General features: G+C 35.8%; 1 protein-coding gene across 1 annotated transcript in view; it reads left to right on the top strand.

Moving 5' to 3' along the window:
- LOC108698945 (WD repeat-containing protein 62) overlaps positions 1-19,845 on the top strand; it is a 35,092-nt gene that overhangs the window by 10,851 nt on the left and 4,396 nt on the right. Inside the window, exons 10-28 of the mRNA XM_041572919.1 lie at positions 1,476-1,610; positions 1,912-2,078; positions 2,727-2,818; positions 3,934-4,059; positions 5,205-5,275; positions 5,621-5,742; positions 6,246-6,318; positions 6,721-6,832; positions 7,522-7,585; positions 8,939-9,058; positions 10,098-10,219; positions 10,664-10,716; positions 13,862-14,086; positions 14,532-14,680; positions 15,216-15,316; positions 17,153-17,296; positions 18,246-18,366; positions 18,848-18,947; positions 19,145-19,205. Of these exons, the coding sequence (XP_041428853.1) occupies positions 1,476-1,610; positions 1,912-2,078; positions 2,727-2,818; positions 3,934-4,059; positions 5,205-5,275; positions 5,621-5,742; positions 6,246-6,318; positions 6,721-6,832; positions 7,522-7,585; positions 8,939-9,058; positions 10,098-10,219; positions 10,664-10,716; positions 13,862-14,086; positions 14,532-14,680; positions 15,216-15,316; positions 17,153-17,296; positions 18,246-18,366; positions 18,848-18,947; positions 19,145-19,205 (2,158 nt within the window). The remainder of the gene's footprint in view (positions 1-1,475; positions 1,611-1,911; positions 2,079-2,726; positions 2,819-3,933; positions 4,060-5,204; positions 5,276-5,620; positions 5,743-6,245; positions 6,319-6,720; positions 6,833-7,521; positions 7,586-8,938; positions 9,059-10,097; positions 10,220-10,663; positions 10,717-13,861; positions 14,087-14,531; positions 14,681-15,215; positions 15,317-17,152; positions 17,297-18,245; positions 18,367-18,847; positions 18,948-19,144; positions 19,206-19,845) is intronic.

Raw genomic sequence — 19,845 nt, forward strand, 5'->3', positions numbered from 1 at the left:
AGATTAGCAGGTGCCATGGCCGCTCCCATCGATGTGCCTGACACCTGCATATAGTAGTCATGTTCAAATCTGAAGTAATTCATAGTAAGGCACATATGGAGTAATTACATAACACATTCAATGTTAGGACCTGAGTAAAGATCATATTGTATAATGGATCGACAACAGACTCAACCCCCAGATCATGCGGAATACATGTATATAAATTAACTACATCCATACTAGCTAATGTAATTATCTCATCAGAGTCAACTCTAAAATTATTAATCAAACTAAGTAAATGTGGAGTGTCCCTCAGATAAATAGGTGTGGCTTGAACAATAGGTTGCAATATATTGTCAATAAATAATCCAACAGGATGAAGAAGGCTATCTCTAATGGAAACAATAGGACCTCCAGGTGGTGCTGAAGGATTTTTATGCACCTTCAGCAAAGTATAAAGAACAGGGCACTTTGGAAAATCCATAGTTAAAAAAGATCTTAATTCATCAGATATATATCCGTTCTCAAATGATAATTTAATATAATGATCCACCTGTTTTTTAAATTGGTTCCCCGGATCGTCTTTGAGCAATTTATAAACATGCACATCAGAAAGTTGTCGTGCAATTTTCATTATGATAATCGGCATAATTTAACAGTACAATGCCCCCACCTTTATCAGCGGGACATATTACAATATTACTGTCACTAGAGCTTATCATCCCACATGCATAAAGTCATCCGCCAACCAGTAAGGCCACATTTTTATAGTCATCCAATTTACTAGTTATGGCCCATTGATTTGGATCACTAGGAAACATCCCTGAAGATCTATAGGCTCCATCAAAGGTCCATTTCAAACCCCAGCCAACAGGATTTTTCTCTGCCCCTCCCGCCCCCAATCATGGCAGTTCAAGTGGATAGATTAATATTTGTCTCATGGATGGCCAGTGTTAGCCATGTTTGCAGTTGGTGGCGAGGTAAAGTTTAGCTTCTAGGCAAGCCTTATAATGTTTAGTTTAAATAATAAATTACTGGTATATAAACATGCAAATTATTTTATTAACAAATGTATTATTTCATTTACATTTTGTTCTAGATTTTAAGAGAATAAAACATAAGGGATTATCCCACATTTAAAGGATCAGTTTACCATTGCACATTTTGGTTCTCAGTTTCTTAGAAGTTATAAAGATATCTTTGATAGGGTTAAAAAGTTGTAAAGATTAAAATGGGACAGAATTTATGTCATCATATCTAGTGATATATTGTTGATTGTAGGAAGATAGGTCAAAGTTAGCATGGATTAGGAGAAATACTAATATTAGTTTGAGGTAGCACATTTCAGAGGGTTCCAGCTAATGCAAGGTCTTTAACACTGCTCTACGTTTTGAGAGAATTATTTATGTAATTGTTTATAGTTGAATGTAAACTTGCTGGCTCTATATAAATAATAGTAGTCATTTTTCTAAAAACATTTTTTTATAATAAAGGTTTTTCCAGAGGGTCTGCAGAAGCCATATCTTCCATCTGGATCCTTTTTTTCATGCTCATCTGACAACACTATACGTCTCTGGAACACTGAAAGAAATGCAAACCTGTATCTAGGAAAGAATATCTACAGCAATGTAACTATGGTCTTGATATCATTTTACAGCTTAATTTCATAATGATTTCATAATGATGCATAATAATGTAAAAGTACATGTACTTTTACATTATTATGCATCATTATGAAATTAAGTTAAGTATAAGAATTAACTAGTACATTTTGGTGTAATTGGTCTTTTTATTCTAGGTGAGTTACAGTTTTCAACAATTACACCCTAATCCTATATATAGGAAATCCTATATATAGGAAATATGTTTTTGATTTCTGTAAAATTTATGAAATTAACTTTTACCTTTTTTTTTTTTTTTAATTAAAAGGACTTGCATAAGGTAATTTATGTTGACAATAACATAGAGTATCTAAAGGACACTTCTGGCATTACAGAAAAATCTGATTCTAGAGATACAAAAAGTGGGATACGTGTACTCAAAATTCGTCCCGATGGGCAACATTTGGCCTCAGGTGACAGGACAGGGAACATCCGGTAAGTATATTTTGTTTGTAAGAAACAATATTTGATTCCCATTGTAGTGAGATTGAATATGCCCATAATACTGACATTCTGTAGCCTGCTTAGGACTTAAGGCGTTTTTACACACCTTGTTGATAGGTCATTGGGAGTACAAATCTTAAAATACATTTTTTGTACACTGTATATGATGCAAGATAGAGTTTCTTGTGCATGACAATGTCATTGCTTTTCAAACATTGATACTTTCTGCCTCTAACTATCTAATCTGCTGTCAGAATTGTGTTCTATCGACTGCTTAATCCTTTTTCATCATGATTTATGTTTTATCAGATGACATTTATATTGTCATGAACTTTTACAAAATAGTCTTTTTTTATCTAATAACTGCAAGCTGCAGCTTCAATTTCTTCATATATACATCATAGTTCCTAATGCCTATTATGGCTGCAGCAAGCTCTAGTACAGACAAATACAAGGGTCTTGGTCTCTTGTTGTGTCTTGATAATACACTGGCGTAAAGTAATTAAGTCAATTTTCCTTGTACAATTTGAGTGAACACTGTTAAATGGCAACACTAATGTGAATAAAGGAAGAGCAATTTAAAGCCACAAAAGAGAAAAATTGTTCTTTGAAACTCCATACTTCTAAATTTGTTTGCAGAATATATGACTTGGGAATATTTGATGAATTGTTGACAATAGAAGCACATGATGGGGAGGTATTATGCCTTGAGTATTCAAAGCCTGCAACTGGTAAGTATGAAAAAAGGTGGATTTTGAAAGCCTTGTGAATAATGTTTACTTTTTGAGGCACTGAAATGTTTTATTTTGTTTTTCTTCAATATTGTTCATTGACCCTTAAAATGCCACAGATCGGATAATCTATGCAGCACTTTTAGGGGCTAAAGCTGACGAGTAGAGTCGTGGAATGAGGGGTCCCTGGGGCACAATCGCCCATGGTTCCCTAGGCAACAATGTATAGTTTAAGTAAATTAGAAATCCCCCAGGAAATGGCCCGAAATAGAGAGTGCATACAAAATGTTTAAATCTCTACCACTTTGTGCAAATGAAATGTGAACTTCTGCAGGCACTTAAAAGGTTTAAAGGGTAGTTCAACCAGTCGCCTAGAGATAAAAAAAAACTTTTTTTCCAATTAAACGCATATTTATCAGATATAATTAATCCTTAATGCAGGTAAAACAATCGAATTAGGTTTTATTAATGTTTAAATTATTTATCACTAGACTTAAGGAATGGACATCCAAATTACTGAAATATCCCGTATCTAGAAAAACCAGGTCCCAAGCATTCTGTATGACAGGTCCATACTTGTAATTGAAAAACCATATATGATAAATAATGAAGAAATAATAAATAATGAAGAACAAATGAAAAGGTTCTTTGAACCAGTCCTTCTGTAGAATACTAAAAGTTAGTGGAGTTTCCCTTGAGTTCTTTTATTCTCTTTCTTGACACCTCTTTTTAGAGCATTTCATAGAATATAAATGACAACAATACTATAAGGTAGGCTGGCACATTAATATGCACAACTGGCAGTATCCATTAAACTTTTACAGCACGCAAGTTGGCCATGTTCTTGTCTCAGTAGCAGTTCTGGTTACAGGTCCTCATTGAGTCATCAGTATATAGCAATATCCGTGAAGTCCATGTTATAATGCAGTACATTCTCTTTTACAGAAAATCATGAAAAATTACCCCAAACTTCTCAAATGTAGCCAAAACTGTCAGCAATTTTTGTCACTGGCTTTAATATAATTATTGAGGATCAGTATACTTAGTGACATCACAGCCACCACTATTATGTTCAGTCTTTCATAAATAATAGTAGTTCTTTGCGTTTCTTTAAGGTGTCACATTGCTTGCTTCAGCAAGTCGGGACAGACTTATTCATGTTCTAAATGCGGAGAAGGATTATATTCTGGAGCAAACACTTGATGATCACTCATCTTCCATAACATCTGTCAAGTTTGCTGGTACTTTGTTCTCTTCATATAAGTTTCTCTTCATATGTTTCTAGCTTAGCTGTTTTTGTTTTATCTTTGACAGTGATCCCCAACCAGTAGCTTGTGAGTAACTTGTTGCTCTCCAACTCCTTGGATGTTGCTTCCAGTAGCCTCAAAGTTGGAGTATATTTTTGAATTCTAGGCTTGGAGACAAGTTTTGGTTGTATAAAAACCAGGTGTGCTGCCAAACAGAGCCTCAATGTAGGTTGACAATCCACATAGGGGCTACTTAATGGGCAATTACAGCTTATTTGGCAACCCCAGGAACATTTTTCATGTTAGTGTTGCTCCCCAATGCCTTTTACTTCTGAATGTTGCTCACAGGCTCAAAAGGTTGGGGATTCTTGCTCTAAGACAAGCACTGCAAGCTCTTTGTTTATTAGCTTGAAAAGGTGAATGGAGGACCTTGAAACCTCATTATGACCAAAGAAGAACTAAAATGTGGTTCCCTCCAGAGGACACCCAGCCACAACACTAGCGAACCCCTAAACTGTCCAATGTGGTGTACCTGGTTCTAAATAGCAGGTTAGCACAATAGGGTTCATGGGCTCCATTTTGTTCTACTTCAGGTCCTTTTCTGTGTGAATACTGAACATGCACAGTTGATTCCAGGTTCAGATTAGCTTCAACCATATGCACCTGTTGAGATATTTCAGAGAAGAAGACTTGAAATGGCACGATATAACCTGCTAAACCTACTGCAATACTGTTTTTATTGAACAACATACATCAAATGGGGCAGCTTAGGGGTCCTAAGCGGTGGTTTTCGGGAGGAGAAAGTGACACCTCTGGAGGGGACCAAGGTATGCTACAGTTGTGGCCTATATATACAAAGTATTGTTTCAATGTACTTTCATCTTCAAAAAGCAATGTGCCTCATACTATAGTAATATTTCACTTTCTGAGGTGCTATAAGAGGATGGTTTGTTTCTAGAAACTCCTTGCTTTAACATGTACGATATTACCATTTATCTCTATTATTATAAAATACATTTTTATTCTTTATATAAATCCTTTTGTGCGCATCAAAAAACTTTTTTGTGGAAAATTCAGTTCGGTGTGTTGTCACTGGTATATAATTTGATGTGCAAAGTATTAATCGTTTCTTATTTTAGGGGATGGAGAAGAAATTATTATGATAAGCTGTGGAGCAGATAAAAGTATATATTTCCGTCCAGCCCAAATGGTAAGAATTTGTATTTTTTTAAGCTAAACACAAAGATGGCTAATACCAGAGTCAGAGCATCCACTCCAGAATGACCAAGCTGCATGACCAAATCAACCTCTAGGTTTTTGTTTATTGTGCTATTTGTTGATGTTTCATAAAGTAAGTAGGAGTATCCAAGTTTCTCAGTTTCTTATTTTCACTGGCTTAGTCCTGATGGTTCTGAAAAAGCTTTAGGAGTTATTTGCTTCCATGTATCTTACATTAATTCAAAAAAGGTAGAACAACAAAAAACCATTTTTCAAAGCTGTGAGCCTAAGCTGTCCTACAGACTTCTGACCTTTTCAGCCGTGCTCTCGTTTTTAGCTTTCAGATGGGATTCATTTTAGTAGATTGCATCACACAGTAGAGAAAACAACTATGTATGACATGGATGTGGATGTGAGCCAGAAAACTGTAGCTGTTGCTTGTCAAGATAAAAATGTCAGGTGTGTATCAATATCTCCACATTATCTTATTTTTTTACACGTTGTTTAGTCTTAGAGCTCTTACAGACTGGCTTCTTTTATGCATTTGAACAGACCAAAAATGCATTAGCAATTTGTTCCATTATAATTATATACTACCTGGTTGTACTCTTAGATGCAGCATGGTGCATTTTCTTGTGCTTGATGCATGTTCAGAAACCAGTAGAACAGAGGGTTGTATTTGGAACTGACAAAAAATGCATTTTTTTTTCTCCATCATCATGCGTTTGTTAGCACTTAAAAAACGCCTGTGGGTAAGGGCCCTTACCTACATTAGCACTTCAGTAATGTACCTACTTAAATAAATCTTGTGGTATAACCAGAGCTTTCTTCAATTATTTTTCTTGCAGATTTTAAAATTGTATTACAATTATTTTTCAGATTATTGGGGGACATATGGGATATTAAAGTTTTTAAATGTATGCAGCTGTGACCCAATTTCAAATACTGAATTTGTTTCATAGACTCTACAGTGTGGCAAGTGGTAAACAAGAGAAGATTGTTAAAAGCTCTCCAGGTGGAGGGTCATTGCTAAAGGTAATTTTCTTTATATTTTTTACATTCACAGGGCATTTTCAAAATGGTGGCAAATGTAAATACAAAAAAATTCTTGCAAGTGGTAATGAAACTTCTGTAAATAAGGAGTTTAGGAGAAGTACTTGTACAATAGATCTAGTGGAATTTGTTGGGGAAACTGCTTTAAATAACCATATATAAAATAAAATAATACTTTAAAGGAGAATTTCACGTGCACATAGGTGCCTTTCCTTAGAATAAGGGGGAATATTATAATGTGGAATGTCTTAGGGAAATAAAAATAATTACATGCCATTCCTTAAATTGGTAAAAAATAATTATTTAAAAAAAAAAGGAAAATCAAAAGAAAACAGCTAAAAATTAGTTCTAACAGTATCTATTTAAATCCTTTCATTATGTCAGGTACAAATTGATCCCTCTGGAACTTTTTTCACAACTAGTTGCTCCAGTAAGAACATATCCTTCTTTGATTTGTTATCCGGTGAATGTGTAGCAGAGGTATATGGGCATTCAGGTTGGTAGTAATTATGGTTCTTTTTTATGAATTTCTCAGTGCTAAACAGAAACAAAAGGAAATGTAAAAATACATTAACCTTGGTAACATTGCAGACAACTGACCACGTTCCATCTCCAAATGCTGTATGTTTTTATAGTGCATGTTTGTTTGTTTCTCTTCTGGCAAAAGGATCTGTTATGTCTGCCATTTGCCTATTGGGGGGGGCTTGGTTCTCATTAGAAAAGAAGGTCCTTGACCGCAAAATCTTTTTGCATAATGTAGGTAAAGTAAACTCTATGCACTGTGCATTCATTAAACATTTTCATGTGGTTTTAAAGTTATTTGTAAATGCAGTTGCAAATTGCAGTTGATAGCAGTACCTGTATTTGTTTAGCCCTTTCTGTTCTCTGGGTTAGACACTTAAAACAAAAAAAGGCAGATTTATATTTCTTATAATCAGCTGGCTTGCAACAATACAGTAGTTATAGCCAAAGGTGCAGAGACTATATCCATTTACATGCTTAAAAATCATTGAAATGTTAATTTAACGAATATTGGAAAGTTGCTTAGGATTATATTTTCTTTCACTTTCAACTCTTTGTGAGTTGCACTTTAACAATTTTCAATTTTACTATACAATGTCATTTTATTAAGAACATGTATGTTAGACAATAAAATATATTAAACTATGTATTTTTATAATGCAGATTTAGTGACTGACATGAAGTTTACAAATGACTGCAAGAGATTAATCACGGTGTCTGGAGACAGGTTAGTTTTGGCAATTTTATTTGGTTTTATAAGGCAGAAAATACCTGCCACTCTTTCAAGGCAGGGGGAAACCAATGTACTTGTAACAAATACCTGTTCAGATAGTAGTCTGAGCATTTTGGCATAACTAAACAGGATTGGTTTGACTCCATATATGGATATGGATGGTGTGAAGAGAAGGTGACTCTGAGAAGACGACTAGGAACGTATGGCGAGACAAGAGAAGAAATGTAATGAGCAGAGGAGTGAAGGGCTTTGAATGTTAGTAGAAGGGTTTTATATGTTATTCTTTGCTTAACAGGCAGCCATGCAAAGGATTTTAGTTGGGGTTGAGCAGGTTCCCTTTTAGGAGAGAGCAGATGGATCCTGGTAGCAGAGTTTAAGATTGATTGGAGGGGAGAGAGATAATTACTACATGGCAGTGCAGAAACCATTGCAACTAGCATCAGAATTGAATAATCTGCTTATTTTACAGGCCTACCTCATTTTCTGCTTGATAATTTGCAATGACCCCTAAGATTAGCTTCTCAACAGCTGCTCAGAGCCCACTGAGCATGTGAGTGTTGCAGACACTTTCCAAGATGGTGACCCCATGTGACAAGTTTGAAATCCTGGATCATTGATGCTATTGAGAAGCTGAAGCTTTAGGCTGGTGCAATAAGTTCAGTATATACAATATGGCATTTTTGGCCATATTAATTTTTAGGGTTTAGTTCTCCTTTAAAGCAATATGTTTGTTTAGTTGTTGTCTTTCAGATTTGCTGCACACTATTCTCACCATTGGTGAGTCTAGGGTGTTTTTCACTAGGTGTGGTGGATAATAGGAGGTTCTGTGTAGTAGTGTTCCCATAAATGTTTTTGTGGTATGACTTTGTAATTGTAAGTTGAGGTCAAGTGTGGGCAGTGAGCTTATTTGTAACAAGCATTCTGTGTCTCTGTCACTAATGAAATTTTTCACTGGTAAAAGTCCAAAGCAAAAACAGTCATAATAATTTCATAATTTATTGATATGTGCACCATACACAGAACTAAGTATAAGGGGGTCATTTATGCTGGAAATCGTTGGTATCTCTAATATAATAAGTACTTCTTGCACTAGGTTGATGGTCATGAATGTTCATATATTGCTAGAGGGTGCTAGTAAAAAGCCCTTTGCATGTACTCTGCTATAGTCTCTAACTCTGGTTATCGAGAATCTAACAGGGTGTTTGTCTTGGAGCGGAAATTTGTCAGGGATTTAATTTAAGGTTATATAACAAATCATAAGTTGAGAAAAACTGTCCATTTATTATTTGATCTATTACAACTGTTTTACACAATGCTAGATTTATATAATATACATTTGTGTTGTAGTTGTGTGTTTATCTGGAAACTGGATCCTGCCATGACTACCTGCATGAAACAGCGTCTTCGTGAAATGGGCATCTTTGGGGACCAAAAGACTACCTCTTATGACGAATGTCTGAACTCCCGGTAACTTTTAAGCAAATTAATAAGTATAGTTTCTAGTTATACATTATGCACCCTTGCACTGCTGGGTCTCAGGTTTAATTCTGACCTGGGGCTATATCTACAAAGATGTTTGAATGTTCTCCCCTTGTCTACTTGCGTTTGCTTTTGGATACTTTAATTTCCTCCAAATCTCCAAAACATACAGGCAGGTTAATTGGCTCCTGATGAAACTGAACTTATAGGGCCCTGTATATCAAAATTCAGATTTGTGTAATTGTAGAAGTTTTTTTTTCAACCTCAACTTAATTTGTATCTTTAAAAAGCACCAGTGTCTACTTATTTATTTAAAAATCTGAATATAATAAGCATGAACAAATAAAGAAATATATAATGTATATGAAAATTCTCCGTTTCATAAGCATTTTCGTGCAATTCCAACCCCTGAAAACTCTAAAACCTCAAATAAATGTAATATTTTACAATTTGCCATGGACATCTATCATTGACTTCTACATGACCTCACGATAGAATATTGCATTAGAGCAATCAGCCCCACAGTGTTTGTATGAGTTTATGTGTGTGATGGGGAAGTTAAGCCAGAAGCTACACTCACGTGGACTGAAGAACAATCTCTGTATAAAGTGCTGTGTAAATGGTTTTATATAAATAAAGATTAATAACTAAAATTCTTCAAACATTCTTCCACTGTAATTTAACTAATTTAATGAACAAAGCAGTGCTGCTTTATTAAAGAAATAAACAAATTTGAATTAGAATGCAATTTATTTTTAATAATATTTTAAAAAGGGACTTTTAAGAATCAAATTCAAGCACAGTGAAAGCCAGATTTTTCTCCCGGGCCTGTGCTTCTTTTAGGCAACGGACCTAAGTACACATCGGAAAGGTAAGAAACATGGTAGCTTGCCATTTTCCAAGATGGTACCTTTTTATCCCTAAAAGGAACATGCACCCGAGGATACCATATACCAAATGTATTTGCCTGGATAATAAACAGACATTTCTGCCCTTCTATTAATCCACTTTTTTGGTACCACTATAGGAGAGAAACCTACACAGCAGATTACCTTGAAGAAAGTGCTCAAGATGAAATATTCATGGACAACAGTTGCGAAACTGAGGATTCCTCCACGCAAACACCATCAAAGGAGACTGATGAAACTGGTTAGGAAAAATTTTTATTTAAAAATATTTTATGCTTTTGAATATTTTGTTAATGTTTAAAGGGGTTGTTCACCTTTAAGTAACTTTTAGTATGTTACAGAATGGCTGATTCTAAGCAAATTTTCAATTGGCCTTCATTTATGGTTTATAGTTTTTCTAATTATTTCCCTTCTTCTTCTGACTCTGTCCAGCTTTCAAATGGGGGTCACTGACCCCATCTAAAAAACAAATGCTATGTAAGGTTACACATTTATTGTTATTGCTACTTTTTATTACTCATCTTTTTATTTAAGCCCTCTACTATTCATATTCCAGCCTCTTATCAAAATTTAACAATAAAACTGAAACCTTTATTATAACTAAAAGTTAACTTCCTCTTTACATGTTTTCTGACTTCAATATGTCTTTTAATGGAAGTTTTATGTATGATTTTTTTAAATTTAGATGCAAGCTTCCTAAAGACCAATGGGAAAATGCCCTTGTGGGTGCGAAAGCTGGTGAGTGCACATGAAGTCCAGCCAACCTTAAATTATTTGCTTATACATGAATTGCTTGTACGACACTGAAAAATCACACTGAAAGGCTGCTCTGTTATATACCAAGCAACACACAAACTATAGGGTAATGGTAAAGGGCAATTTAAATTCAGGGAGATTGTGAATGGAGAATACTCGCAACCCTTTCGAATTCACAATGGGACTCGACAGGGCTGCCCCCTCTCTCCGCTGCTATTTATTTTAACATAAGAGAGTTTCCTAAACAAGATTAGAGGCAACCCAAACGTAAATGGCATTACTATCGGTTCAAAGGAACACAAGATCGCGGCATTCGCCGACGACCTTCTGTTCTTCTTGCGCAACCCCACGATCTCCCTCCCGAATCTAGTGAGAGAATTAGACAAATTCCGGTAAGTTAGTAACTTCAAAATAAACCTGACAAAATCAGTAGCCCAAAACGTATCAATTCCTCACGAAGAATTTTTAGCTGCTACAGCCACCTTCCCCATTAAAACAACTAACACCGGTTTCACCTACCTCGGCATAAAGATATTTCCAGACATAAAGCAAACCATTAATAAAAATTACGCAGATTTTTTAAATTCTATTAAAGCTGACCTGAAAGACTGGACAAGCAAGACAATTTCATGGCTAGGTCGCATAAATACACTTAAGATGAATATTCTACCCCGTTTTCTATACGTATCACAGGCCATTCCATATCCCCCCCCCTAGAGGCACCCTGCAAACAATGCACACACTCACAAAAAAATTCGTCTGGGCAGATAAAAACCCGAGACTAGCCAGATCTACCCTATCCGCCTCCAAAGCACAAGGCGGACTGAACCTTCCAGACTGGCAAAAATATAACCAAGCGACGATCATCAACAGATGTCTAGACTGGGCCTTTTTTAGGAAAACCAAACTATGGATAAGGGTAGAACAGGAATCCTTAATAACTCCACTATGGGCCGCCCCTTGGCTACCACCAACAGATAGAACATATAGAGACAGGTCGGATACCAAACTAAAATATACACTAGATACGTGGGACACACTAGCTAAATCAGGTAAATGGATCAACTCTCCCTCCCCTCTGTTACCTATAATAGGCAACCCCAAGTTCACACCAGGTCTGGATCTAGACAATTACAAGGGTTGGAATATACTTCTCCACACGGGTGCCGAACACTTTCATAACCGAGGTAAAATGAAGGACATAGAAGATCTCATAACGGACAAAACTCCGTCTGATCTGGACAGATTCAAGTACAGACAAATTCGACACTTCATACAGGCAACATTCCCGCCTAATAAGACTAAGCCCACACTGACGAACATAGAACACATCTGGTCTCAGAAAGATCCCCCACAGCGGACAATTTCAAAACTATACAAACTTATCACTGACCTCAAACCAAGCCCACTATTCACCTTTAAAGACAAATGGCAACAGGAGATAAATTCAGATATAACAGAAAACCGATGGACCAAAATCACTCAATTGATACACCAATCCTCAAAATGCTCAAAACTTCAAGAACTCAATTATAAACTATTCACGAAATGGTACCGTTATCCAACTAAACTGAATAAGATATATAAGGCTGTATCACCCATTTGTTGGAGATGCAAGGAACACCCGGGCACCTTAACACATATATTTTGGAATTGCCCTATACTTAAAACCTTTTGGTCTTCTGTACGCAATACTATCAAAATAGTCACAGATATAGAAATCCAAGACAATCCCCTAGCAGTCCTTCTACATGACACCCCTCTTGCAATAAAGACATACAAGCAATCTCTTGCTCCCATAATGCTTGACTCCGCTAAAGCTCTGATCCCCCTTAAGTGGAGACAGACAGTTAGCCCATCTATTAAAGATTGGTTACTTAAGATTAAAGAGATACATAAATTTGAGGAGCTGAAAAACGAATCAGCAACTGATTCCCAGAATTTCATACAGAAATGGTTCCACTGGATTGATTTCACCAACTCAGACTTATACGCTCAACTATGCCCCGCATGAGATTTGCCTATTCAAGCTGTCGGATATTTATATTCTCGATTACTCAGCTACATAGGTATACAACGGAATATACTGATCTTAACTAAGCAAAATTTATGGAGGAGCTGCAATCAGACGGAGACTTTGAGAAATACTTCTCGTGTTTCAGCTGGAACGTGAGCAGCATAGGGACGTGAAATAATAATCATCTCTGCAACATACTTAGTGGTGTGCCCCAGGTGGACTAGTCACCTACTCTTTCCCTGTACTATCTTGTCTATACCCACCTTCCCTGATCTTATCCCTTTCTTTCTTTCTTCTATCTTTCCCTCCCCTTCTCTGTTCTATCGAACACTTTTCAGCTAGAAGCATCAGCACTCAATGCACAGCTATGTGGTAACCCTGAAGAAATGATAGGTGGAGAAGCAGCAGAAACAAGCTTATGTGGACCCGGGAATTAGCAATGAATACCCACTTCAAACTTATGCTCTTCTCATTAACTGAAAATGGTTCCATAGCAAGCTATCCGAGCAGACTTATAAGTTACTGATCTAAGGTTTCACATGTGATATTGTATATTAAAGGTTACTACTGATTATTATACTTGCTGTTGATGCACATTGCACATGATATGCTTCTTTTTCTTCACTTTTTGTTACTTTTAAAACTAATAAAAACAGAATTATAAAAAAAAAAATTCAGGGAGATTAATTATGCATTATACAATGGTGGGAACACAAGAACATGAATATATATTTTACACATCTACACAATTCCACAGATTGAAAGGAAGCCATGGCATCATCTCTCTGACTTGTAAGAGTCCAAAACAAATCTACAGTGAAACCTCAATTTTACATCCCCTGATTTTAAGTTTTCCCATATTTTATACTTTTTCTTTCTTCTTTTTTTTTTTTGAAAGTTCAGATTATACCGTTTATGTACCTTTTCTACACAAGTTAAAGTAAGAGAGCTCATGTCAACAAGGTGGTATAAACTTCATTTAAAATGTACAATATAAGCATTCCAGGATTTTACAACATTTTTATATTATGTTTATTTATGTTACTCTGCAAGGTACTTTTTCATTTTGACATTTTATTTGTTGTGTATTACTCAATATGCCCCTTACAGGATAAAGACGAAGATGCTCTGCTTAATCAAAATAAAATGAACTCCTATCAACCTCGTGGGCGTTGGGCTCAAAGTGATAGCAACATTATTATCATGCAATCTTTAGACACAGAAGATAAAAGTTTTTGTTGTACCCCAGACCAAGGGGAAAGTAGCCATTCTTTTCTCCGTGACAATACTGATTTTGTGTTTGCTGAGCCACAGAACTTCCAGCACCTGTTGGAGGTGAGTGCTCTTAATGAAGAGAGCTTTGTCTAAATAGAAACTTTCTGACCTAATAGATCATTAGAATTCAATAGATCAATACATTTCTGACTTACGATCATTTACAATATATCTATGTTCTACACAATAAATTGTGTTGAAATGTATTTAACGCAACCATTTAAATGAAAAAGAAATACTTTTATGACACAGGGCACAGAGTAGTGTAGAGTAAGCGTAAATCATTCTTAAATTATTTGTTCAATATAAGACATAGATATGTATTAGGCTAAGCAATGTCTACACGTGTAAAAAGGAGTTAAAAGGGGATTACATATATAATTATTTGCGTTTGCATTCTTTGATGTAAAACTGTTAGCTGCAGTATGAACAATTGGACATTTAACATACGTTACAACCATTCAAGCCTATTCTCAATAAATCATAACTCCCTTGATTTTTACAGTCAGAAGAAGGAAATGTTCACTCACTGGCCAATGGGACATTTATGCAGGATTTGTCTGATGAAGATTCTGATGTTAAAACACAATCTATAGACTCAAACGGTGGCATTTTTTACCCTTCGTCTCTGCAGCTGTCTATGCAAGAGGAAAGGTGAATTGTATGCTTATATTTTTAAGCTTTCACAGGGCAGTAAACCTTACATGCTCAGGGAAATAGTTTGTGTTGTTCAATCACAATCCTGTAACATAATGTCTACAATAGTATAGAAATGATGTAGAGACAAGACAAATGTGTCTTCATCTTGAATGAATTAAGACACTTTCACAAGGAGAATTTTGGTGAATACCTGTCAACAATTGCATTAAGCCAAGTTGTTCTATTAAATACTACCTACTCCATGTAGAGAAGATCCTGTTCTCTACACAACACCAGGACATTTCCGACTGCTTGGAGGAAGAAAGATTTAAAGATTAACATCAAGGAAGATTATTAAACATTATCTGCATACAGTCAAAATAATGGAGAATATATAGCCTACCTAAAACATGGTGTATTTCAGCTCATTTATATCTAATTGATTTAAGTGTAAGAAGTAAAAGAGAATGAATCAGGTCAGACTCCATTGCTATTTTGAGTACAGTTACATGTCCACTGGTTTAACCAAATCTGTTTTTGCTTTTCAAAGTGACTTTGCTATAGAAGAGCATCAGATATTTTCTGACACATTTGATATGAGCGATGCCAAAACAATACAAGACTTCTTGCCTGGTTGCCACCACGATAAAGGTAAATTAAGAAACGTGCATGGTTACATACGTTCATTTACTGTTTGTATCCTTTGCTCTGAAAGCAGAAGTTGGTATTTGGGTGGACTTAAAGCCTTTGGGTGGTACATTCACCTAGTTGTTGATCAGATGAGTTCAGACTTGTCTTTTTGTGGTAGAGACCTACAATGTAGACTGAAATTCTTCTTTTCACACTTCACTGGACGTTACTTGCAAAAGGTGTATAAGAGAAAAGGGGCACTAAATGGTTTAAGGCAGTTATGTGTAGAAACGAATAATGCATATGAATAACAAAGTCCAAATACTCTGAAGGTCAAATACACATGTTCGATGCTCCAAGGGTTAAATGGAAATGATCTGGCAACTCCAACAAATGTTCCAGGTGGGGTGCTGCCTCCTTAATTTGCTGGTCCCAAGCAGGCAAAGTCAACAAATAAATATAAAAGAAGGGGGCGCACTCCCATTGTGTAAAATTGTTTCAACATCTTTAATCAAAGAAAGATATCTATTGCACTTACAATTTAGCAGAAAATGATTGTTCATCAATAAAGTCTGTTAATTCTGTTCCCAACGCATTTATTGTGACCATACTCCATCATCCTTGATAAAGTCAGGATACAACGAAAAACGTTGGGAACAGAACTAACAGACTTTATTAATAAAAATCACTTTATGCTTACATTTTTAGTGCAATATATTTCTTTGATTAAAGGCGCTGATACAATATTACACAATGGGGGTGTGCCACTTCTTTCATGTTTAGTTATTGCCAAAATGTAATCTTTGTATTTGGGCCTGAAAACAAATTGTGACGTGCACCAAAGTAGGGACGTTTTTGAAGAAAGTGGATAAATGTTTGTGACAGAGCCTAAGTTATACTTGAATAGGGTAGATTTTTTCTTAGCTGTACCATATGGCAGCGGCCAGGATTCCAGTGTGAGCATTACTGACGTACTGTAATCATGGTGGATCAAGGATTATCTTCCAAGCAAACAGACCAATAGAAACTTGCATGATGTCTCTCCTTTTGCAAAATAGAGTTCCATATAGATTCACCCATGTATGGTCACCTTTAGATTAGCAGCAGGATTTGCAGATCCAAGGAAATCTTTAATATTTTGATCCAGTGTTTCTTAGCCTTTTTTCTCATAGGACCCAGAGTAAGTATAGAAGACAGATTTAAAACCCAAGAATCCATAATAATTCTCCCTTTAAATACAATTATTCATTGTAACTGAATGCTTCATTGGAGACTGGATTCTGGATGCCGGCCCATTTCTTTAAAATGTCTGTTTAAATCCCTTAGTTTCAATAGTCAAACTAAAAATAAAAATACATTTAGGGGTCAGTAGTATGCCTTGATATGTTTTGTCATTTTAAAAAACCTCGCCATCTTGGGTGGCAGCAGTGATACTTAGACTTAGAAGATACTTAGAGTGATACTTAGACCTGATATGTAGAAACACTGCTGGAGCACTGCACATTTGGCTGTGGAGTGGGTACTTTTGCTCAATCATTGTAACCCCCTTCATTCTGTGTGGTGACTTACTACTGACTGGATTTATAAGGGTAACTGAAATTAGATGCTGACAGATTGAGTGATGCTAATTGGTTTAGGACTGGTGTGGGTCCTTCCAACATAGCAATTTATAAAAACTCACTCTTACCATAGATGCGACTTTTATCCCCTTTTTCCTTAATTCAAGGACTACCCTGATTAAAAGCTAAATCTAAAAAATGTCCCATGTTTTATATATTTCATCTTTATTGCACATCTTTCCATTAATATTTATCTGTACATTTACAGTTCTTATATCTTAACTATTTATTTTAATAGATGAAGACTCGTTAACATCAGAGACCTGTTCTGAGGCAGATGTGGATGAAAACGATTTGCCAGGCACCTCTCAACCTCAGACACCAGAAGAGGAAAAGTTCCTTCTGAAACATTATGACACATTGACAGATGATTTCTCTGAAGGTGGTAATTTATTGTTTTTTGTTTAAATTTTAAAAACCTTGCTACTTTGTGCTGCTGTGTGTATGAAAACAGTGCCTACCTTGTTTACAGCTTACTAGGGATTCCAGTTAAATGAAGAGTGTAATTATATTATAATAATTAACACCTTCACTACAGTACAGTAATAGCTCATGTGGAGACTGCTTGATTTGCTTATCTTTATCACAATGATTATGATTATTGTCAAATATTTCAAATACACCAACATATTTGGCAGCACTGTACAATAGAAAAGGTCTATGCCAGGGGTGTCCAAACTTTTTGCTCCAGAGGTGTCCAAACTTTTTGCTCCATACTTACCCCTCAGCGCATATTCTTCCAGCGAAGTTCCACGCGTCCGAGGGGTAAGTAAGGAGTATGGGGCATCCCCCCGGGGGGGTAGTTAGCCTGGGGGGAGGAGGGAGGGAGGGCTAGCTACCTGGGGTGGGGGGTAGGGGTTTTTTTCCTCACAGGTTGATTTTGCCTTTAATGGGGGGTGCACACCCAAAAGTAATATGTTGCCTAATAAAGAAAATATAATCCGTTTTCCAAAATGCACTAATTTCAAAAATGTAATTTGTTTTAAAGTTATTTTTAAATGTAACTGGACTTGAAAAGTAGTATTCTGACCCTTTTTTTCACTGCTGGTTCTGTCTCTTGAAACAATGGAATGGATGTCAGCCCTGCATGCTTCTTAAGAGTTCTATTAATCAACTGCCATTGATTCAAAAGTGAGAACCATCAGTGCACAAGACAGACAAAAAGATAAAAAGATGTTTAATCAATGCATGTAAGAAAGCTGCTTTCATTTTCTGGATTACATCACCTTCCAAGAGTCTTATTTGATGTGATTAACTTTTCTGATGCTGTTGGACTTTTATCTGAGACATGGAAGAAAAATATTTGATTAAGATTATTCATTTATATGCAGAACGATTTGACAACTCGTTGAAAGACCTGCAACCTCCAGATGACGATGACCATGATTTTTATCTAAATCCACGTCTCAGTTTTTCTGCCCAATTTCTCACTCGCTTCCAGAAGACCAGCAGGTAAAGCCATATGCCCTAAAGCCCCAGAATCCATCACTTTACAATGGAACAAGGAGAGGAAACGGGTTGCATTATAATGTAAATGGTCCCAGGAATCACAGAGAGAGAGAGATTCCTTTTAATTGGGTATGGATGTAAAATACATTTTATATTTATCACTGAAAGTTCAGATTGTGTTTATGGACCTTTTTTGAGTTAATGGTAACTCTTTTTTATAAAGAACCAGCAAGGTACAAACCAGAATATGCAGCGTAGTTCTGTATTCTGTCCAAAAAAGCAGAAATGTGTAACTAAACCTATAAAGGGTATGAAAGATCTCTGTTATGAAAAAAAGTTGTCCAAGTTGGGATTGTTTAAACTGGAAAGGTGTTGCTATATTATATCATATGCCCATATTGTATAGTTTCATTTGAAAAGTTTCAAGAAATAATTCCAAATCCTTTTCTATTGAGTTCGATAAAAAAAAAATTTTTTTTATCAGACCTGAAAACTCAGACCTGCTCCCCGAACAGCAAGAGAAAAATGATTCACAAACACTGGAGAATGATGAACAAATAATTAATTTAAAGACATCTTCTGAGGTAATAGTAAACATATTTGGCAAAAAAAAGAACCAATTGTTTCATTTAGGCTGCCCATTTAAATGTATTTTGTGCGTAATTGTCTTTTGTTATCACAGTATAGAGTGTGTGTGGATGTAGAATTATTGGAATCATAAATACAAAGTTACATACATAGCCTATTCTAATATGTATTATTTTCTTCTCTGTTTTTCAAGAAACCAACAGAAGACAAGTTACTGGATAGATCAGAAAAAAATAAAAATGTGAAATCAACAGGTACTTCTTTTATTTAATTTTATCTTAAAGGACAAGGAAAGTCTAAAATAAAATTAGGCTAGAAATGCTGTATTTTGTATACTAAACATAAGCATGAACTTACTGCACCACAAGCCTAATCAAACAAATGATTTATGCTTTCAACGTTGGCCACAGGGGGCTGTCATCTTGTAACTTTGTTAAACATCTTGGTCTGACCCTGACCCTGCACATGCTCAGTGTGGTCTGGGCTGCTTAGGGATCGTCCTAAACAAAGCTGCTTGAGTTCTGCATGGCTGGGAAGTAAGGTGGGGGCTCCCCCTGCTGTTCATAAGTATGATTGTTTCCCTGCTCAGCAGTTAGGAACCATCTGACAATTCCTATCCACAGCAGTAAATGAAGGGAGAATTTCACTGCATACAATCAGATTTCTTATAAAAAACGGTACACATTTTTTAATTAAAGTATATTGGAGATAGGTTTCTTTTTCATTAGATTCATGGGATTTTATTTTTTTGCCTTTCCTTGTCCTTTAAAAGCTTCACTTTTAAAAATAAGCTCCAAAATGGAGCTGGAGATACAGGTTTGTCTAGTGAACTTAACATACCAGTCAAATTTTTGGTTTTCAGTACCTCTTGAAAGGGGGTGCACGTGTATCTTG

The sequence above is a fragment of the Xenopus laevis genome, chromosome 8L, assembly GCF_017654675.1.
Source record: "Xenopus laevis strain J_2021 chromosome 8L, Xenopus_laevis_v10.1, whole genome shotgun sequence".
Classification (NCBI taxonomy): domain Eukaryota; kingdom Metazoa; phylum Chordata; class Amphibia; order Anura; family Pipidae; genus Xenopus; species Xenopus laevis.